We start from the raw sequence: 23,566 nt of genomic DNA, 5'->3' as shown, positions 1-23,566 counted from the left end.
GAAATTGTGCGCAGGCTTTTTATTTTTTTTTGTACCTGAGGCGGTGTAGGCAAACTCAGGTGATGTCACAAGAGTGGGTGTACTTTGAAATCAGTGTCAGCAGTGGCTTTAAAGCCTGTCGGGGAAGGTGCACACCTCTGTCTAGCTTCTGCTTCAGCCTTGCTTTGAGCTAAGATTGATAAAGTGAGTATTTGTTTTTATTTGACTGTTTATCAAACTTTGGACAATATGTGCATTACTTTACTGCTCTGATTAGTGTTGTGAGAAAACGGCTGTTCAGCTACTGGAAGGAGAGATTAAAGGTGTTTTTAATCAAGTTTATCCCAGCTAGTGTTTGTTTTTAGCCTGTTCAGGTTATATCAACTTGTATTGGACTTTGGATCAATTACCACTGCGTGTTCCTGACATGGTCATGTTCGTGGAAGTTTGTAGCTCTGCCAAAATGGAGACAGTTTTCTTATTGCGATGGCCGTGCATTGATAATCTTGTGACAAGGAGGCTTTGTGATTGGTGGTGATAATCACATTTTTCTGGCTTACTGCAGAGGCCTTGTTTGTGTCTGTGGCAGTTTAGAATGTTTTTCCTCCCTTTGTTCACTTCTGTCTCTCATTAAGTAAGATTATCATCCTGCTGTTTAGCTCTAATCTCCCGTCAGCTGTTTTGCTCCGCTGTAGAAGCAGTTATTGTAAATTGCAGTTCGGTCTCTGCTAAAATTATGTCCAAATTGTTAATAAGATTCGTTTAGGAGCGTGCTCGCTGCGTCATGTTCAGGAATTTCTACTTCTAACATCAATGTGGTAACAAGCCAGTCTTCATGCTTGTGTGTTGGGTGTACACCGACTGCTCTCAGTTGTTTTTGTTGAATCGTGTAAGAAATCGGCTGTTCTGAGATCCTGGCGGGTGGTACTCCGCACATTGTGCTCTAAAAGTGTACCGAACGTAGAGAAGGTCGAGATGGCAGGAATGTGACGTCATGATTATTCAAAACGTTTTCATGATACGTGATGTCGTGAAATTTTTCTGATCTTTGGTAAGTCAGAACAGACAATGTAGCACCACATTTTTAAACAATACCTAAAGAAAACTGTGCGTCTAATTGATTGTAGTGATTTATATACTGTGTAGTACTAAATCTAAATACAGGAGTAGTTACACCGTCTTTGTTATCAGACATGCAGTTGGGTAGTGTTTTTAGGTGCTGCGTGTATAGGCAACATGCTCAGAATAGCCTAGTGTGATATAATTTACCACAACATCAATAAATATTGTCAGATTGCCCTGCCCTGCTCTCTGCCTCGCACCTGTTGGTCTCGATGAGCAACTCTCATTAGTCAGTCACGCAGACTTTGATGCTGCCATTTGGTGCAAGTTAAATGTAGCTTAAAGTAAGACGGTGTGTTTAATTTTTCTGGCAATGTTAGGGTCATCTTAATAAACGATGTTGTTCAAATTGTAGGGCATTTCTTGTTCTTTCCTTTCTGTTTACATGTGGCTTTGAATTCTTGCAAGATAATGTAAGACATTGTACCTCAAAAACATAATTGGCAACTAATCAGCTTAAACAGTTGATATAAGAGAGATTGATCAAGTCCTGAAATCTCATTCACTTATCCTTGATAACTCTGTGTGTGTGTGTGTGTGTGTGCGCATCTATATATATCTATATATATCTATATATATATATATATATATATATATATATACACACACACACACACACACACACCTGTTGATGCTTCAGACAGTTTTATTATGTATTAATTTGCCAGGTCACTATAAACAATAATTCATTGGTCTGTATGGTTTGTTATCCTGCTCATGTGGACCACTGAATGTACTGGTAGATGAAGTAAGAAGCTGGATTTATTTGATCTGAAAGGCTGAGAACTTTTTAAACCTTATTGTTAAGAAAATTATAGCAGGCTAAACTTAGGAAGATGGTTAAGTTGAGTGTTTACAGAATGGTGCCCTGGAGAACTGAAGATTGTGTTAACCAAATGTCTTACATGCTTCAAAAATTTTAGCTAGATTTGCTTTCAGAAGTATTAAAACTCAGTGTTGGAAAACAAATTCATGGTACTTTGAGCTGGATGCTAACACAAGACTCCCATAGAAACGCAAGCAGAGATTATTATTGTTGTGGTGTTCATTTGGTAAGCAAAAATTACATGTGAGGAAGATTCCTTCATTAAACACTGCTAAGTTATGGTTTCGTTATAAATCTGCATTGCAGAAATTAAAACGGTATGCATTAATGGGCAACAAAGTTCTCCCTTAGAAGTCCATAGCTGCTTGTCAATAGCAGCATATTCTAAAGCAGGAGTGCCCAATCCTGGTCTTCGACATATACTACCCCACAAAGTTTAGACCCAACCTTAATCTAACACGTCTGATTCGGGTAAAGAAGGCCTATAGGAACATCTGAATATTAGAGCCACATGATGTGGGTCTGAATTTTTCAGAGTGGTGGAAGACCAGGATTGGGCACCCCTGTCCCAGAAGAACTACATGCAAGCTGGCTAAACCCCCCATATAATAGAAACATCATCTATTTTCCGGCAACTTATTTACTTTGTCCTGCTATCAGCTTTATGGAAAATTTCAACCACCTTGCTGCTGATTAAAACTGGTGACATCTAACTGACCTTTCTGTTATAAAACCGCCCAATAATGCTTCTTAATTAAAGATAAAGGTGGCAGTTTGTTTGGCTAGATCCCTACTTTCCATGTTCTGATCATCCAGAGATGGATAACAAAAGTACAACTTGAAAACATGATTTTGAAGCATTCAGATCCTTTACTTGAATAAAGGTATAAATAACACTGGTCATCATTCTGTGCACAAAAACACAAAAATCAGTCTATCACTTTTGAGCGGTACTGTATTATGCACATTTACCTGTACATTAGGGGTTCAAGCTTTGTTACTGGTCAGTTTGACTTAAATGTAATTCATACTAAATAGGTAGTGATGAGTGGTCACGCAACTAAAGCAGTCGTGCCATTCACTAATGTGGTAATGTGGTGGTCCAGTATTGAGAAATTCACTCTAATCAAGTAATAGCCTTGTAAATATTAAATGCGTAACCCACAGTCTGTGTTTCTTCAAATTTGAGGAATTCAGATCTATATCTGTAATCCCAAACTACTATTACATAAATGTTGTTTGTGTCACAGATTTTTCACATCATACCATCTATGAATGTAAGTGACATTGTTGGGTGTTAAAATGAAGTTAGAAGAAGCACAAATCCTGGGAATTACACATTTTTAATGTCAGTCCTCCTTTTGACTCCACTTTATTTATCTGACAAGAGTAGATTTGTTTGTAAGCTCAAACTACATAAAGTCTGTGATAGAAACGATCAGTTGCATCTAAAAGCGTAATTTTTAATGGACTTAAAGTACAAATATTTAAAAAGGGAACTTAAATATAGTAGTGGAATACTTGTCCGCTGTTTCTTCCGGTTTCTTCAGTAATCCTTTGTCCTAGGAGGCAGGAATATAATCTTTTCTTTCTGTGATGCTCTGGCTTTTTCCATGACGATGAATGTAGGACTGTGAAACAGTGGTAGGACAGGTAGAGCTGGTGGAGAACTCACGACAAGGAGTAAATATAGCTACATTCTTTTGACATGGTGACAGTAAAGACTTTGCCTCTCTGTTGTTGGTTGTCTCTAGAGGCTGATCAGGTGTTTGTAGATACTGGCCACGTTAGCGAATGGCACGACTGTTTTAGTTGCATGACCACTCTCATCACTACCTATTTAGTATGAATTACATCTAAACCAAACTGACCAGTAACAAAGCTTGAACCCCTAATGTACAGTTAAGTGTGCACAATACAGTACAGCTCAAAAGTGATAGACCGATCTTTGTGTTTAATTTTTGTGTTATTTGCTTTTCAGCATAAAGAGCTTGTGCTTTTATTTCAGCTTCCATTCTTTTTGGGATACTCTGTCAAAGAAATCTGCAGGGATTTTTTTGTCACTTCTCCAAAGTTGAGTCTTGGAAGTTGATTGCATTTTTAACTTCCCAAACACATTCAGTGGTTATTGAGGTCTGGACTGGTCAGTCAGTTGTTTTGAGAACACCAGCAGCGCCTTTGTTGTCAGTTATGAAATGTTGAGACTAATAATGATATCAGTGGATCCCACACTATAATATTCATTTTAATATGCTAATAGCTTTGAAACCTAAGTTTAAACGAAGAGCAGTTTCCCTTTTTTGCTGGGCTACAGTATAAGCTAAAAGCACAATAGGCAAAATGAGTAGTTGAGCAAGTTCAGCGGTGCGGAACCATTTCTCTGAGAATGCTCAGATATCGATGTTTTGTCTGCTCTAAAAGGGTGTTAACACTCAGCCTGTGAACAAGCACCAGGACCTTAAAGGCAGACACAGATAGGGGATGGACCTGTCTGAGTTCAGTGCTCTATAGGTTTTTTCGCCTGCTGCGGTCTGGTGCAGGGAATGGATGAAATAAGCCAGCTGATTGCAGAGATACGGTACACTGCCTTTATTGTATGTCTTCCTGTACTTATGGCTAGAAACAGCTGTCACACTAAGACTTTATCAGTCTTTATTTTTACCTGTCAAACTTTATCAGTGTAATTAATTTACTTTGTAATATATGCCACAGTCAGCTGTAACTACTAGACATGAAAGTTCCACAATTAAAAGTTTCCTGTTTTCAAAAGACTTCATTCTGCTGAGTGTACTAGGTTTAGCAAAATCAACATAGTAGCTGTTAGAAGGCTCATATATCTTGTGACAGGAATAGTTGATATCATCGAAAGGTGAGAGTTTTGATGCCTTATCAAATAATTGAAACAAAGTTTTTCACTGTGTTTAGGATCTTTCATATGCTGTTTTCACAGAAACTGCTGTCTGGGCAAAACAGGGAATCTAGACTTCTGAAGTTGTACGTCATTCTGTAGTTGGTGTCATGCCTATATTAGGAACTCTTCAGTCTGAGCAGATTTCCCTATGAGAAATGAATGCTGACTGGAAAACTCTTTGACACCGTAAGATTGGCAACCTCAGCAAAATACCCCGCACAAGCCACTAAGCTTCGTCAAACGTGCTAGTTTATTCGCCCATAGTTTGAGGGGCCTTTCTTTGGTACACTATATGGGCAAAAATTTCTGGACACCTCTCCTAGTTATTGAGTTCAGGTGTTTCAGCCACACATATTGCTGATAAGGTGTGTAAAATCAAGCACACAGCCATGCAATCTCCATAGGCAAAGATTAATGGTAGAATTGATCGCACTGAAGAACTCTGTGACTTGGCACTGTCACAGGATGCCACTACCACAAGTCAGTTTGTGAAACTTCTCCGTTGCTAGGCCTGCCTTGGTAAGCTGTATTGTGAAATGGAAGCATCTAGGTAAACACTGAGTGGGGCTGCCCGGTGCTGAACTGTGTAGCGCACAAAATTCACCTGTCCTGTGTTGCCTCGGTTACTAGAGTTCTAGACTGCCTCTGGAAGCAGCATCAGCACAAGAACTGTGCATTGGGAGCTTTATGGAATGTGTTCACGTGGCCGAGCAGCAGGGCACAGGTCTTAGAATAGAGTGTGCAATGCCAAGCGTCGACTGGAGCGGTGTAAGGCACACTGCCTCTGCACACACAGCAGAAATGTGTTCTCATGAGTGAAGAATCATGCTTCACTGTCCGACAGTCTAATGCATGAATCTAAGTTTAGTGAAGGCCCGATGAGCCGACTACCTGAATGCATAGTGCCAACAGTAAAGTTTGGTGGAGGAGCGATAAGGGGCTGAGGCTGTTTTTCATGGTTTGTGCCCCTTAGTACCAATGAAGGGTGATGTTAATGCTATAGCGTACAAAGACATTTTAGACAGTTGTATGCTTCCTACTTTGTGGCAGCAGTTTGGGTAAGGCCATTTCCTGGGGCTAAAAATTCTGACACATGAGCTAAAATTTATTTTTATACTCATCATTTTGTTAGCCAGTGTGCCACTGACTGGTGTGATTCAGTTCTCAATTTTTATGCTTCTTAAACTTAAACAACAGATGCTCAATGTTAATGTATTCATCAGAATCAGAATCCTTTATTGATCCCAGAGGGAAATTGCAGATTGATCCCAGAGGGAAATTGGAGTATTGCAGTAATTGCAGTATTGTAGCCCTGTGGGCAGTGCTGCTCGGAATGCGTTGCTTTTGCAAGTTTTCCTAGTCTTCGTTGGTTTTCTTCATAGGATTTATTTCTTGTGTTATAACTCATTACACCTCAGGTTCACAAGTTCAGCCTGTATTGTTAGTACATAGAAAAAGCTTCATATTAAGTTGCCTTGGAGCACAACTGTCTAAGGTTTTGCCCTAAGATTGGGAGGCTCAGTTTGAATTCTGGCGGTGCGGATACAAAACAAAAGGCCTTTTATTATTCGTCCGTTATCAGCAATATTCTTGGCCGATGCTGGTAATACTGCAGGTCTCTAACACTGGCCTTTATTATTGGCTAATCAGTACATCTTTTGGGCCCAGGGGATGTGTGATCTGAGCTATTCTTGGTAAACTGATCTCATGTTTGTGTAATACCAGCAGTTTTGCCTGCTATTCAAAGCTGCTGTCTGGTTACTTTGAAGTTGATGAGAATGGAAATAAGATGGGTTCAAAGAGATGGTTTATTTGGTCTGATGGCCGTTTGTGAGGGTGAATTGAATTATTTTTCTTGACTTCCTTACAACCCTCGATCTGCGCATGTAGACCATGCATTATTACTTGAGACGAGTCATCGGTGAAGAGTCAACTAAAGCAGTAGCTTCTCTTACTCATGGCTATGGTTAGTTCCCTCACGGTTAATCTTCAGGTATTGCGCTGCTGATGCAATCAAAATGAATTCTGTCGAAATGCTTGCAAGGAGCAAGCATAAGTTTTCAAAACGGGAACGGTTAAAGATGGCCTTCACGGAAGTTTTTCTTCAGATATTGCTCTGGCTCGGCTTTTACCTCACATGCTGTCCACCTCAAGCAGTTAAAGGTATTTATGTACAATGCCAGATTGGTCCTCCACCCGAATAAAATGATTTTCTAGCACATTGCCAATGTGAGCTTTGGCTGTATTTATCCGCCTTTTTCTTCTGCTCATTAAACTATTCGGTCACCCTGTAGGCTAATGACTCTCAAATGATTACACTGAAGAGATACGTGGTCAAATTCAATCAGACTACTTTAAGCCTTTGTAGCAGTCTGAATTCCTGTTCAGTTTCCAGCTTTGTGCAGGAAGCTCTTGGGCTAAATGATGCTTGGCCTGTGTATAATAGATGATATGGCACTCTTTTTATTTATTTATTTATTTTTACCATCAGAAGTTTTAAGCAGACATGCAGCATAGAACTGATGGCGTTTTGCCATTTATTTATTTATTTATTTATTTTTAAGTTACATGTTTTTTTTTTTGTTACTGATGATTCTTAAGCACTGTTCAGTGATTTTGGTGTGTTTGTTACGTTTATTGGGTTTTTATATAAACAGAAATGTACTTTTTTTTTTTTTTTTTTGTTTCCTTTAACATTCATCAGTACCACCTAGTTAAATGCACTAAAAGGAGTTTCAGAATCTGCGTATGTCTAACTTGAAAATCAGTTGCTGCTGCCTCAAGCCTCACAGGTAATTTATAGCCTGAAATATATAGTTCCTGAATGAGCGCGTTGGTGTTTTGAATGACTCATTCTGGGCCATGACATCCATCTTTCTCAGGTGGTTTCAGTGCTTTGCTGACTTCCTCACCTGGTTCTGGTTCAATATTGAAAGGAAATATAATTTATATAATCTGTATTTGTATTTTATTTTTCTCCTGATGGTCACTTGTGACATTTGTGTGTGTTATGTACCAAAAGTACTCATTCATATTTGCATTACTCCAATTTCTGTTTTTCAAATATATGTAAATATGTTGGCTTTCGTGACAACTTAAAGAAAACATTCAAAGCAGGATGTTTGTCCGTGTGTGGACTGGGGTCTCTGTGGTGTGTTTTTAAACATTGTTTGCATACTACATCAAGCTCTTATATATAAAAAAAAGTTGTTTTTCCATGATCTGACCTTTAAATTGGCATTAATAGTTAGCATTCTAGGCTAAAAGACTGTTGTGCGCACCTTACTTGGCTTATTTTGATTGGTCTGTTTTCATGAATGACACCAAAGGGATCCTTACAGGATTGGACAAAAACACTCTTAAGAAATCCTTATTTTCAATGGTTCTTGGCTTGGCCATATGGTTCTAGGGCAAATCTTAAATGGAAATAGAACCTTTATTATATGGAAGGTCTTTTAAAGGGGTTCTTCAGACTTAAACTCTCATTTACAAAAATGTTGTTTCAGAAACAATCCATTCTGAAGAGAAGTTTCTGAAAGGAACCAAAGGTGGTTCTTCTATGGCATTGTTCTGAAGAGCTCCTTATTTGTAAGAATACCCATTTCTTGCAGAGAAGCATACTAGTTATTTAGTTTGTGTATTTTGAACTGTTATTTGAGAACATTTCGTAACAGATGGACATTTATCTTTCAGTTCTTCTCAAACTAGAAATCTGTGTTAGTTGGGGGACACTCAGACACTGCAGATCTAGATGCTCTGTCTCCCAATGCTAATGATGCCCTTTGCTGTCTCCTCCTTCATGTGCCCAGGGCATCTCACACCTGACAAAAGGCTGCCTTGCTGAGGGGACTTGGTCACATCAGGACTTCCTGTTTCAGTGACCTCCACCCTCTCTGATGGAGCTCCAACTGGCTTCCTTGTTGCTTGCCACGCTGCTGACCCTCCTGACCTCTGAAGTGACACCGTCCCTAGGACAGAAGGTTTACACCAACACATGGGCCGTCCACATCGCTGGAGGAGAGGAGGAAGCCAACAGGATAGCCAGAAAGCATGGCTTCGTTAACCATGGCAATGTGAGTATGCAGTGTTTTGCACTGGGAGCCCTCATTCTTTTTTTTCCTGTGGTTTGATGAGCATTTATTTCTGTAAAGAAAAGAGATAAGAGGCCAGGGCGTTTCCTGGAGATAAGCAGAATTTTCCTCTGCCTGACATTTCTGATTGGGCTGACAAGAATAAAGGAGATTTAGATGCATTTCTATAGCATTTTGCAGGAGCTGTAAGACCCGTGTTACATCTCAAGATGGTGAGGTGGTGCTTAATTTTAAGTTTCTCTTATTTTTTTTTTCCATTTCTGTTTTTAAAACAGCTATGATGAAACATAATTTTAATGTGTTGGCTTTGCTTTACTATCTTGCATGACATTTTTGTTAGAAATGTGTATCAAAAGCCCATCCTGAAGTGTCTCAAAATGATCTTCGTCTATTAGTATAAATGTTTTAAACTATAACTTTATTCAGTCAAGCCTAAATGTCTAAAAAATATTATTATAAAAGTTATAAAAAAGGATAGTTCCAGTTTTGCAGTTTGAATGGCTGAGCTGCAACAGAGAAACCTTTTGTAAAAATACTTGACATACTGAATTCTTTATCAATACACTGAGATTTTTAAAAGTTGGATTTATTTATTTAAAAATGTATTTATTACTGACCCTAGTTAAAATGACCATAAATGCCATACACTGAGCTTTGGCTCAGTGAACCTCAGTAGCTCTAGAAAGTCTCCACCGTCCACCACATCCTTCTGCATTAGTTTGCACGCCCTTGTCTGATTTCCTCACACTGCTGTACATCTCACTTCATCTCAGAGAATATGACAAAACAGTTGTTGTACTTAGCACATGCAAATATTTGCTGATTGTATGGGACATTGCTGTAATTGCGCTTAAACCATCTTGAAAAGTGGTCTTGAACACTGTTTTTAACTGTGCAGTTTATTTTAATAGGCCTGTATAACAGAACCAAAGGCCTGATGCACTTGAATGCATACAAATAAAAAACACTTCAACATGAAGGACAAAACCACCTGTTCAAGTAGGGATTGTTATTGGAAATAAGCTAAAATTAAATGGCATCCCTAGTATAAAGCTTGGTCCCTTCTCACCTAACGGTGACCATTTAAAATGATCTTGGTGTCCTATGAAGAAAAAGTCAGATGCCCTTAAAATATCCTGACTATGGAAGGAGAAAATGTCTCTGTCACTGAAGATCAAATGTACAGGACCTCTCCCTCCTCCCTCCCCTTCATGTGGTCATTTGGGTCACCGTTCTATCAAATTTAGCGGCCATGGTACAGTAAGATGGGCTAAGCTCTTAGTTGAGTTTGAATTTTGCCATGCACAGCATTTGGTAGTGCGCAAATAAATAGTCTAGTGTGTTGAAATCGACAATTAAATAATTTTGGACCCCATACAATATCCACTCTGTCTGTAAAGCATAAGAGATATGAATAGTAGGCGTGTCACAATTATTACATAATCCTGTGTTTGGGTGTGTTGGATTGACACAAATATAAATGTAAATAAAAGAAGAAAGCACATTTACGTTTCTGATTTCTCATTGGTGTTCAGTTTTTTTTGAGGTCTTAATGATGTTTGTTTATAAGAGCTTGAACTGAGAGCTACTGATTATTGACTGATAGAAAACCTATGGCTGATTTGGCCTTCTGAGCTTGTGCTCGCACTTTAATAGTCTCATACAGTGGGGAGAAAACAAAACAATTAAATTGTTCATTGCAGTTATTTATGTGACGGTTATCACCTAAAATTACATGATCGTGACAAGCCTAACCACTGAAGCAGCACTGAACGGCAATTCAGTGGCAGATGTCATGTGCTCAACTTGAAGAAGGCCTGAGGTGACGGGTTGCATGTAATTGGAGAGAAGGATGCCCGCCACACAATAATGCTCTTTAATGCAGTGGCTGTAGGGCACGGCCGTTATTAGTTATGTGCCTGTTTTATGTTCCAGTGAAACAAGCTTAGATCTGAGGAGCTGACTGACCAAACAAGACTTGTGTTCAGTTTTTCTTCCATGGAAAGCTCAGCATTGCCATTACAGTAATACATGATTTGTTTTTCTCAGCATAAGATAACGGGAAGAACTTTGGCTCAACTAGGTTTGTAAGAGCACTTCCAGTCCAACAACGTTTCCCCCCCAACTGTCTGCATATCTCCTCTAGTGCTGTTATTTGAACAACATGTTTGTCAAACGTACAGATGATCCCAATTTCTTTCCAGGTACAAAGTCAGGACTTTGAAGGAGGACTTTGAACTAAGTTTCAGAAACAGCAGCAGTCAGAAAGGGTCATTGCACAATGGGGCTCTCATTAGGAGAGTTCTGGATTCTCTTCCATCCGTTTGTGGGGGAAGCTCATAAATTTATGACGATTTCCTACATGTATGTTGTTTTGGGCGCTCTGGGTGGGTGATGAAATGCATAAAACATTTTCCTGGCCGTTCGGATGCCATTTTAAACTTCACTGCAGGCATCTGAGGGATGAGTGTGCTTACGACGCAGTCATTTCCACATCCTTCTCTCCGTTTTCTGGATGAAGTACAGACAGAGTTTAGCAACATTTTTATACCAAAAGTGGTGGTTATAAATTTACTTAGAAGTTGATGATGGGTCATGAAAAAAAATAACATTTGCTCAAAATAACACTTAGGCAGAATACTTGTCAGATTTGTTCTTGTTAGTGTGTTAATTAGGGGGGAAAAAACACTACATTGAAAAATGCAGGCTGTAAATTGAATTTATCATCTGAATAATTGTTGCTCAAGTCTATAAAAAAGACTCCATGCACAGTAAAGCAGGCTAGTAACCAGATAGTATAGTAAAGCTCAGTGATGAATGACTCTCTGCTTCTAACATGCTTTTTGGTCAGAATGCGAAGCAGTTAGTAATTGATTGAAATGAGTGCCTACAGGCTAATACTGAGGTGGACATGTCTTGTGCCAAGAAAGTCAAATAACTCTTCATTTTGCAGCAGCAGACTAGCAGTGTAATTTATCCTTTTTCAAATCATACTTCTGTGGTCAGTCAGAGAAGTCGGTCGTTGGTATAGAAATTTAGTTTTTCCGTCATGGATTGATTTGCATGAAACTCTGAATCTCTAAATTGCTTGTTTTATAGAGTCATATATGGGTGGATTCTGTAATCTTGAGCAGGTGGTCACTCTTTTAAAGTAGCCAGATGGGCTATTTAGTATTGTTTTGGGTGGGAATCAAACATTAAAATATTTTAAGCAATAAAGTAATTAATGATCTGCCTTCAAATGGTTTGACCTCGAAACCAGAACTCTTATCTTGGGAATAAGAAATTTTGAAAGTGAACAAACTATAGCTTTTTTTTCCCCCTCAGGTCTGCTGGTTAAGAAACCTTGTGAAACAATAATCCTTGCCTCTTTCATTTTACGCAATATTCCTGAAGCCAAGGCTTGTATATGGTCATGTGCTCAGTGTGTTTTTGTTGGATTGTGCCCACTATTGTTCAGGCTCATTGGCTAAATCTGTAATTCACTCTTGCTTATATGATTTTACTATGACCTTTCTCACTGAGAAACCACTGTGCTTTGAATTAAATGGTAATTGCGCCTGGCCTGAGCCCAGCCCTGCGGTGTTTGACGAGATGTGTTGACAGTGCTGCTGGCTGGGTTTTGAAAAGTGTCATTTTGTTGAGAGTTGCTTCAAGCTGAACATTTTTACAGTGTTTGCAAGGTTTCCTCAAAGGAACGGGTCTTTGTCTGAAGATTGACACTTTCATTCTTTCAAAATTTAAAGCTAAACCCTGAAATTTAAATTGGTTGTCAGTTTGATGGTGGTTCTGGATTCAGACCACATTCACTAATACTAAGTGCCTGAATTATAAAATGAATACCAGGTATTTGAAATGGTAAAATGTTTGCCTTTTTCTTTTCTAGCATGTGAAGTTCTTATTTCCTCTAGTTTAAAGTTTTTACTCTCTTGAGATAAGAGACACACTGCTAGATAGGTTTTAGATATATGATGGCTCTGTGAAGACCAGCTTAAGTGTTTGCAACCAGTATTTTTCATGAGTGTAATTAGTCTTGTGGGGCTAGATATGATCTTGTAATGATGATGCATGTCTTGGGACAATTTGGGCTAAATGTGGGTGGGATTGTAACCTTATTAGAGTGGAAACAAATTGAGTTTGAAATTTCTAAACAAATTCAGTGCCTTGTGTAAGTTGAACTCCCAGTAGGGATGATGGTGCTTTTGTCAACATTTTGTGATGGACAAAGTCTGTTGTTAGTGCCATGTAAATACCATGAATGAAAAGTGCCCCTCTTAAGAATGTAGATGTGGGGAAAATGCATAGAATATGGTACAAAAGATGTTGTCCTCACAGGAGTTTTGTTAGCCCATACTACACTTTAGCTTTAGAGCACATCACTGGACTAGTGATGCAAGTTGATGATAGGTTACCACTGGGTGTTTGTTGCTTCTTCCGTTCATAGTTGCATCATTATAGCTGGAGAAATTGAGATATGGAAAGAAGTGGCAGCTATGTCAGGTCAAAGATGGGCTCTCATATTTTTTTATTGTTATTTGTAGTATTGATTTAGTAGGTCAAATGCTGTTAGTTTGGACTGAGCAATGATATTGCTGAAGCATTTATTTTGAAGACTGAACATTAGCTAGCATTGTTTCATTTGTGTTATTTATAGTACTGATCTGACACCAGGTATCAGACTGAATTTGGGGGGAAAATTTTCAGATCAGATATCATATATATCAAAATGCATCCAATCCTGTAACAAATCTGTTCTGAAATAGCACATTACATTGTCATGTTGTTAGCTGTGTAGTTAACACTTTACATAAGGGCAGAATTTGAAAGGTGTACAACACCTACATAAGCCTTTCATGACAACTGACAAACCTATATAGTTGTTTATAAAGGCTGGACAACTGATGCTCGTTGAAACAACACTTGCTTTGATGAAATGTCATCAAAGTTGTCAAAAATAGCCTGATGCTGTTTGGAATAAGCCTTTATAAATGTTTATATTGGTTTGTTACTTGTCATGAAAGACTTGTGTAGGTGTTATGAAGCCTTATGAATGCTGCTGTTCAGTAAAGGGTAACCATTGTGTTCTTTTTCTGAAACTGTTAACGACCTACTCTTAACTGTAGCCTAAAACTGCCAAAACCTCTAAACACATTTATTGGTCCAGTACCCAATATTGGCAATTTTCAAAAATGCCGTTAATTTCTGTCATAGAAGAAAAGCAGCTTAGGTTCCTAATATAGGCATGATGATGCAACTTGTTCATGGACTGGGGGTTTTAGGGTTAAAGCCTGTGGACCGAGCATTTTGGTGGATTTTTCTTGCCACAATAGAGCACCAACTTTTCTTTCAGACGTGTGTTCTAGTTTTGAGATTACGTCAGACTAGAGTCTGATGAGTGTTCTCATATGCCTTGATGACAAACCTTGATGTTTTTCATATCCATGAACCTTGTTAAACTCCATTTTGGTGGTTGCTTTTCCTTCAGTGTCCTCAGCTAACCGAGGAACTTGTGAACGCCTTCAGAACGCCTGTGTAATGTTGTGTGAATTTTGTGCACAAGAAGGCCACAAAATCCATCAAGCAAGGTTGATGACTTGATATACTGTTAAACTAAAATGCAAAAGCACCCCCCACCACCACCACCACTTCCCCATTAAAATATCCCATTAAGGAAATCAAGTCAGACCGGCAAGACTGAGCCACACCGGGAAGTGAAACACTCCATAAGCCTTTGCTGAATTAAGTGATGTAATAAATGAGGCGATTTGGTTATGGTAATGGGAAGCGTTGTGATTAGATTTATGATGGAGGGCTTTAAATGTACTGGAGTCTAGAAGTCTGTTCTGTTGGGAGTGAGGGGGCTCTCTGGACCTTGGAAACCATCCACATACCTCCTCTTATTTTATTGCTTATTGAGTCAGCTTTCATTATGTCATCTAGGTCTTGAGTTTGGATCTGTGGCTTGGGATTTGGTGTCATGAACAAAGACTGATTTGAAAATAATGGAGCAATCTCATATGGACCATACGGAGCAATTCTACCTTTAATTCAACGGCCAGGCTTGACCTATAAATTTGCGTATTCAGGATGTTCTTTTTATAGCTTATTTACTTGTTTCTGAGGGTTATGATCAAAGCTGGTTTCTGTGTGGCCTAAAAACAAAGGCTTAAATTCCCAGGGATCCACAGAAGAATTCGTGCAGCTGTGAAACCAGGCTGATGCAGGTGCTGCGTTCATGCAGAGTGAAGGCAAGATCACAGGCTGCAGCTGAAGCTTTTATGACACATTATTGTCCCATGAGAGTTTTCGTCCACTATTATAAGGTACCAAATATGGACTTGTGTGTGCCAGAGACTGCCTTGCCGTCCAGCACGAAGTATAGTAATTATTTCAAAGAGGTTGTTATTTAGGAAACTTGTCACTTCACTTCTTTCACATGTTTATGAAGGCAGTTTTGCTGTTGGTTTACGAGAATCTGATCTTCGTCAGGGTTCATTCGAAAATATTTAACTTCAAGTGTTTGCTTGTTGTACTTGTACTGTTGCTCAATGCTGTTCCACATATGGTCACTGATTATAATTGTACTTCTCTCCTGTAGCATTTTCCATTTGTTTTGATGTATTTTGTTGATGGTTTGAAACATAGACTTATCCACTAAATGCCTGTGGATCATCGTTTCAGCAAATTTTGCTTTCATTTTTCCAGATGTTAAGTTAATCACTGAGCTCTATGTTGAACTTGAAGACTTCAAAGTAGAATCTTTTGAATTGTTAGAACTATGCTACATTTTTTTTATTCTCCTTGTTGCTCTTTGTGTCAGTAATGGACTGCGTGGAGCGAGTGTCATGAGATGGCTTTAGTGGAAAAGGTCAGCAGATATGTGCAGTTTTATTACACCAGAAGCCTCAGGCTGTTTTCTAGTGTGCAAATTCTCGAAAATAGAGACGACATTGATGGAAACAGAAAAGAGAACGTAAAGCCAAGTATAAGGCATTGATGAATCCTACTGTTACCATAAAAATGACTTGAAACGACTTTCCGATATTATAGTTATGTGAGCTTGTCTTTTGAATGGAGTGCTTACACCCTTACACTAAATATAGTTACTCAGATGAGATGTTTCGTTTCTGGGGTTTGCTTCTTTGTAACTAACAATTGAGATGTCCACCACCTAAAATCTCTAAATGACTAAAGCTCTATTGGAGCAGGATTGCTTTTACCAGCGCATGGCCAGTAATATAATTTGTATTTTACTGACTGATTCTATGGGATGAAATATCTGTCTAATTACTCGGATACCCTGGATCTGGGATCAGTAACTCAATTGTTAAGAAGTGCTATTTTCTTGCATCTCTGGCAGGAAACTAGATCAATTTCTTGTAAAATGTCTCGCAATGTTCATTTTTTGCAAGGCTGAAATCAGCTTTTCATTCACCAGCTTCTTGTTAGAATGTTCCTGTTCCACATTAAATGGGAAAATTCAAACAAGAAGCTGTACAAATAAGTTAATTTGTCTCCAAATAATCGCTGTTCGTCTTAAATCTCTCTCTTTGCCTTTTTGTTAGCCACTAACTAGGTGAGACTGTCTGTGTTGCTATGGTGACCAGCAGTTTGCGCACCAATCTTCAGGGTTAAAGGATGAATTAACAGTTCTGCATTAACTCCAGCCTTTAAGACCATTTATTGTTAAAACTGTGTTGAACGATTAGCAGAGCTTTATTTTACTGCAAAGGAGGACTATTTTATTTTTGCCTAAAAATCTAATTCTGCTGTGGAGCTGCAACAGGGCAGTAAAAGAGCTACATGTTGCCGACCCCTCGTACCTCCGCGTCAGTGTTAAGAATAAAATAAAGTGGGTCCAAACAAACAACAAAACTTTCAGTTAATGACAAAGAACATAGGCTTAGTTAACTTACCAAGCTGCAAAAATAATTGTAATGAAACATTAAAAAACAAATTAGGCTGTCATCAAAAAGTATATTGGAATCTTTACACCAAATCTGATGTTTTAACATTCAGGGAACTCGGGAATTGATTGATTCCTGGGTAGAAACATTCTGTTGTGGCAAAAATGTCCACCAAAAATTCATGTATATTCTTAAATACACAAGGATGCACTTTGAAAAAGGTCTATAAACAGTCAGATTGTTGTATTAAAATATTAATTTCCAGCTTTTCAGCTATGATCAACCTCTGCATTTTTATTCAGCTTGTGAGCTGTATAAACCTTTGTGCTGTGCTACGTGCAAGATGAGCTATTCTGCTGTCATTTGTTTAAAGTACAACCTTGGCAACAGAGCTCTGATTGGTCAGTCACTTTACAACAGAAGGTTGAGCTGGCACCCTTTAAATGTTTTGTGTAGCATCACAATCTGTCCGTTTCGACCTCTGTACAAAACACTGTATTTAGACGTGCATTCATTTTCAAAACTTGACATGCGTTTTTTCATTTGTGAAAAATTGGACAAAAAATGGGGAAAACTGGACAGGCAGGTTTTATTAAATTATCTGAGGTAGTGCTGGGCGATGTTCAGATATGTTGGTGCAAAGGCAGCACCCAACTGTGCTGGACACTCAAGGACTGTGACTGAAGAACCGTGCTTTAACTGAACTGTATCGGCAGTCTGATGTGTTGACCCTTAGCTGTAGCCCACTCCTCCAGGCTTACAGTTTGAGGTCATGACCTTGGCAGCAGTTGCTGGTTGTAACATTACGCTTCTCATCTTTGTCCAGACTGGGTTCTTCTGGACTTGGAGATTGAAAGAGCAGAAACAAACAAGCTAGGACTCTTATGTTTTGTCTAAGGCTTGTGGTTTTACAGAAGAGTCTTGGGAATATGGATCAGGATCTCTTTACCTGTACTTCTGCTGCAGTTGTTCGGTGGACTGCTGATCGAATCATCATACTTTGAAGTTATATTTTTAGATTTTTATTTTTTTTTTAGTTTAATTTCAGAGCCTCGTCATCACTGCCATTGGCACTCTGGTTTACTGTCGTGAACTTATCAATTGTGTGAATTTTGATTCATGGCTCTTTTTATGGATGTTGGGTATGCAGAAGAGCGCCACTCGTTCTTTTGGCTGAGTGTTTGTCTTTTATTGTACATTTCTCCAGTTCTCATTGATCTTTAGGCTGATAAGGAAGATGAGCATGTGTGGCTGTCTGTTTCCTGTTTGTTTGTGGTGTTAGTGTGGTTTCTTATGATGCTTGCATTTCTGTTGGATTTACACTGCTTGCATATGGGCCTGCACAATTCTGGATTTAATGGCAATTACAATTCATTTTTCTTTTGGCTTTGCATTATGTTCTGAATTCTCACATAGAATAATATGCATATATACAAAATTATTATACACACTTGCAGTATGTGTACTTTGGTTCTAAAAAGAGTTCTTTGCACCAATTTTGGTTTCCTAAAGAACCGTTCAGTGGGTGGTTTATTTAGAGAATCGTTTTTGTGTATGAAATGAACTCCACACGATGTACATTTTCTTGGAAGAAGCAAGCAAAGACCTTTACACTACATAAATGTTCACTTGGAACTTAGTTTAGAATTTTAGTTTTTCACACTTTCAGAAATATTTTTCAAACCTTTTTTGTGTGGCACCTTTTTAAATAAAGTGTTGCAGTTCTGTGGTCAGCTTTTACAAACATGTGAAGAAGTGTATATAAGTAAATTGCATTATAAAGTATAGATTTAGTAATGAAATAAAGTAAATATCACAAAGTTGCTCTTTGTAAACCACCTGAGAGAAACCAGCTGCTTGACCTGTATTCTGACCTACTAATAAGCTGTAGTCGGCGGAGATTCTTACATAAGGATGCACACACAGAATGCAAATGTGAAACTATTTAATAGTTGATTGATGTAAATAAAAAAATAGCTTATCTTGGCATAAGGCTAATTAAACTTTAGTTTCTCTACTGCATGCTCCGTCACTGAACATAAAATATAAACAGCAAAAATTAGGCCATGCGTCTACACTTTCTACAATGCTGTTGAATGCAACTCACCATGAATTGCTTTTAGCACGCCAACTGTGCCTTCCGTCTGTGGTCACGAGCAAGAAACGGAAAGCTTGGTGCGTGTGGTCAGTGTAAATGGTCTGCAGACTTGACAATGCTCTTGAAATGAATTGCATTGATAACGTTAGTCTGTGTCTTGAATGAGCCCTGATATGTTGTCTGTCTGTAGTAAACATTTCTTACACATGGTTGTACTTTTTTAAACTGATAAAGCTGTGCAGCAGCCTTCCACTCACAGAGTAGATTCCCTCATGATACATTAATGGCAAAAGCACAACACGCAGCTTCAGTAACAGTAGCCTGTAGGCTAGTTTATATGATTAAGCTTCAGCCATCTCATTATGTTAAGAAGCTGTAGAAGCTGTAAACACCATTTTATTAAATATAGAACACTAACCAAACTAGGGCAGTCATGGGCTGGAGGTTAGGGAACCGACTCTGTGACCGGAAGGTTGCCAGTTCGACCCCCAGCGCCGACAGTCCATGACTGAGGTGTCCTTGAGCAAGACACCTAACCCCCAGTTGGTCCCTGGGTGCCGTGCATAGGGCTGCCCACCACTCTGGGCAAGTGTGCTCACTGCCGCCTAGTGTGTGTCTGTGCTCACTAGTGTGTATGTGGTGTTTCACTTCACGGATGGGTTAACACTAGCCCTCCTGAGATTTCAAGATCCTCAGGACATCACCCCTCCTTCTTGCCCGCAATTAGCAGGACCATACATCACCCTTTATTATGTTAATTCACCGAGGAGGACTGAGATAGCAGCTCTGTGTGTGAACCTTGTTTGCTGGCTAGTTCACTTCGACCTTGCCGACAGTATGAACGACTGACTGAACAAACTAACGAAACGAAATTAAACTCGTACAAGGAAATGTTGAAATTATGTTAAACTGAAACAAGGAAATACTAGGAGTGTGTTTTATTTACACAATGAACAACGGAAATGCACAAGTAATTTCACCAAGTAAACGCCAAGAAATGGGTTGCAGTTTGTCTTTTGACGTAAATGGGTAAAAATAGCTGTCAATCAAAACAGGATTCAGCCTTTCGTCTGATCCTTCAATCATTTTGCAGAAGCTCCGCGTCCAGACCCGCCCACAGCTCCATTCACCACAGAGACGCTCTGCGTTCGGGGGCGGGACAAAATCATGGCATTTATCCAATGACCGGCGAGTTTCGAAGCAATGAAAAAAACGTCCCGTTTGAATGAGCGGTCCTGTTGAAGTGAAAAGACACTCAGCTTTTAACGCATTTGTAGTGAATGAAATGTTAACACAACTGAACATATTTGACATTTTAGGGCAAGCTGAGCTTCCCTTGCAGTCTTAGAGAAATCGCCACTGCTCCGTCCGTCGCTACTACGCGCCCTTGAATTATAACTTTTGAAACACGATTCTACAGATTCTCCGTCGCGCTGTCGGATCGGTAACATATACGCTCGGGTTGTAACTTGAAGTTCACCTTCAAGTTGTCATGTTGGGTGCTTTGGGAGCTGTAGGAGCTTTCTGTGGGCATGGGGGGTTTCCACTTCCACCGCACTCCATATCATTACCAAGACAATGGGCGTTAATCGCTTCACAGCAGGGGAGTGGGCTACATGGTCGCTGGTTTCCCTTACGAAAATTTTCGTAGCTCGCGGAAGATTAGTGTTAAATGCGGAGGTGAAATGTCCCCCGGGTGTGGGATTAAAAAGTGTCACTTAAACTGAGAACAACCAGCCAATACCAAAAACAAAGTTCGCTGACAAGTTTCTGAGCAGAAGGCATAGCAGTTTCTCAGGTTTAAGCAAGTACGGCAGGTAACTTGGCGCTGTCACATTATATGAAATGCGTCTGACAGTGGTATGTTGTTGGTATGTAAGCCTGTGTAGCCCAGCTTGCCTTCAAGGAGGAGTATGTACGATCAGCATTCTAATGTTTGGGTGGACTTCTTTTGTGTACTTCTATGCCTATTTTTGAACAGTGCTTATTTTTCAGTTTACATATGAATGAAATGTTCATGGGAGCCAACTTTTTCCCCCTCTCGATGTTGGTGATAGCATTGTTGATTTGTGAGCAATCTTTTGAACTCTTTCAGAACCCCCCCCCCAAAAAAAAAAAGTAGCTTTAGTGGATAATGTGAAACAGACTTGTTGAGATCAGAAGTGATGGGACTTGAGGAGCACGAAGGGAGGAAAAACACTACAAAGCACATAATTGGCTCTTTTGAGAGCTTTCACTTTGGCTTACAAGGCGATGTGAAGTGGCAAGCTGAGCACCAGGTTTGGCTTGTTTAGTGGCATTGCACAGGTGCTTCCTCTTGCAGCCGCATACTCTTCAGCCTCATTTATTAAGGCTCTCTTCTTTGTTTTGTTTGTTTTTTTGTTTTTTTTTTTATCTTGCATGTTACATCTGCTTTTATTTTGGCAGTTATGCTGTGACGCTGATATGACGGTTTCCAAAAAAAAACATGTTCAAAGAGGATAAATATTACTTCAGAGGTTAGTATTTTGCAACTGAGCGTGCTGAGGCAAGAGCGCCGTTTTATCCACCAGCTGGCTGTACTTTGTGTTGTCTGCCATTGGTCTTTTTTAATAATCAGAGAAGCAGAAGGGCTTGTTCAGACCTAATCAAGCTCTGACACTTCCCACCAATGGAGATCTTCCTGGTTTCAAGTCTTCCTCAGCTTGTTTTTTAGGAATTTTTCAGCCACCGTGGAATGCTACATCTGCCATCTTTCAGTTGAGCATGTAATACGGCTGCTGCCTTAGCACCCTGCTTCACTGCTCCACGTAGGCAAATCCCATGGCATGAAAAAATAATGAACTGCTCAGATGGACTTGTCTTTGTGCAGGGATGTCCAATGCATATCGATGACTGCTATGTTATTTACCAGTAAATAGAAAACGCAGTTGTTCTCAGCCTGATATTGGCATTTTAACTGACAACGTGCCATCCATGCAGCTATGTATACATTGTTTCATTGCCCTCTGCTTGCCGCTCCAGGTTTTCCTGGTAAGGCCAGAAACCTACTCAGCTGAAGTATGCAGACACATGACGGTGCTGGCTTGACACATAGCAAATGTAGAGTCTTGTGCCCCAAACTCACTGTTTCTTTGGATGTTAAAGTGCTCTGTAGCAAAGGGTTGATGGAGCGGTAGTGTATAATCTACTGTTCCAACAGCCACAGCGACTAATGTGGACGGTAGATAAATGTGCTAATTTCCTTTTGTTGGAATGAGGAAGCGCAATGTATCAAATCAGTGCCTATAAGAGTTGTACTTCTGTGTAAGACTCGTCCAGCAGCTGGTCTTCCGTGACAGTTGCCAATAGGACAGCTGACCAGATGAAAGCACCTCGGTGGTAGAGTTAAGTTGGCTGTTGCTCTACTGCCCCTTGCTGTAATGCTGAGAATGCACCTCGCGCTTGTGTTGCTTGAGTCAAACACTTTTATTTAAACTCTGAGTTCATCGAAGGAGACTCTCGTTTACAATGTAGTTGAGCCGATACGGTAGTCGGGGATTGAAAAAATTGGATTGCGAAAATTTAAAGTGGAGTGGCCTTAATAGTAAATGTGATAGTAAAATATCAAAATCAGTGAAATTACAACGATATAATGACTTGATAATTAATAAATCAAATGGGGATAAAATAAGTAAAAAAAAAAAAGTTGAAAATGAAAGTTAAAAAAAGAAATTGTAAAGCAGTTTACTAAAAAAGTAAAAGATAATAAAAAGAAACAATAGTTTAAAAAAAAAAGCCAATACCCATAAAAAAAACAAAACCCAATAACTAAAACATACCAAAATTATATTAAGTTAAATTCATATATTAAGTTAAATATTCAGTAAAAACTCTGAAGGGTGATCCAGTCGCTGGAACGATTTGGGTTGATAAATATTAGAATGCAGCAGTGTGCAGAGCAGTGTTTGCGTTATTGTAATTGTTTGCCTTTGCTTGTGTGAATTTGATTTTATGTGAGCAGAGTGATGAGCGGCAGGAGTTCTGTTAAACTAGATAGCAGCGACGGTATGGAGGTAAGTGCAGTATGTCCATAATTTTAAATCTTTGTTTAGCTGTACTTTCTTAGTTAATTGTTTTACAACATGCAGGGGGTAAAGGATTGTAGTGCAACATTTGAAGCTGCTGTCAAAGCTGTATATAATTTCAGTATTTCATCAGCTTCGTTGTTCTAAATCCAGTAAAACAGCCGTTATGCTCCATGAACCATGTAGTTCATCCGTGTCATCAAGACAATAGGTATGATGTGCTCATTAAAGCATATTACAATAAAATGCATCAATAACAATAGATATAATGTCATTACCACTTCAAGCCATTTTTGTGATGCATGTGGAGTTCCATTGTGAGTGAAGCAGCACTCCTAGGATAATCTCATTTCACTCAGGGCTGACTGTGTGGGTCAAGCTTTGTGTGTGTATGTATGTATGTATGTATGTATGTATGTGTGTATATATACATATATATATTGTGTGTGTGTGTGTGTGTGTGTGTGTGTGTGTGTTTCATATGAAGCTACTTTGTATGGAAGGATGCGCTCAGCATTACTTTGAATGTCAAAAACAGAGGCAAACAAACAAACCTTGCTACATTCGAATGGCATTTTTTTGCCTC

General features: G+C 39.2%; 1 protein-coding gene across 3 annotated transcripts in view; it reads left to right on the top strand.

The window, feature by feature from the left end:
- Positions 1-23,566, top strand: part of furina (furin (paired basic amino acid cleaving enzyme) a) — a 125,612-nt gene that overhangs the window by 5,353 nt on the left and 96,693 nt on the right. For 2 of the 3 annotated variants that reach the window (XM_017699537.2, XM_017699534.2), the window contains exon 2: positions 8,648-8,911. In XM_017699537.2, coding sequence (XP_017555026.1) covers positions 8,735-8,911 — 177 coding nt within the window. In that variant the 5' untranslated portion in view covers positions 8,648-8,734. Of the gene's footprint in view, positions 1-92; positions 184-8,647; positions 8,912-23,566 lie in introns of those variants that run through there. The other variant, XM_017699535.2, reaches the window with a different exon arrangement.

The sequence above is a fragment of the Pygocentrus nattereri genome, chromosome 15 (assembly GCF_015220715.1).
Source record: "Pygocentrus nattereri isolate fPygNat1 chromosome 15, fPygNat1.pri, whole genome shotgun sequence".
Taxonomy (NCBI): domain Eukaryota; kingdom Metazoa; phylum Chordata; class Actinopteri; order Characiformes; family Serrasalmidae; genus Pygocentrus; species Pygocentrus nattereri.
The sequence above is the reverse complement of the archived record's forward strand: the minus strand, read 5'-3'. Positions and strand labels throughout refer to the sequence as shown.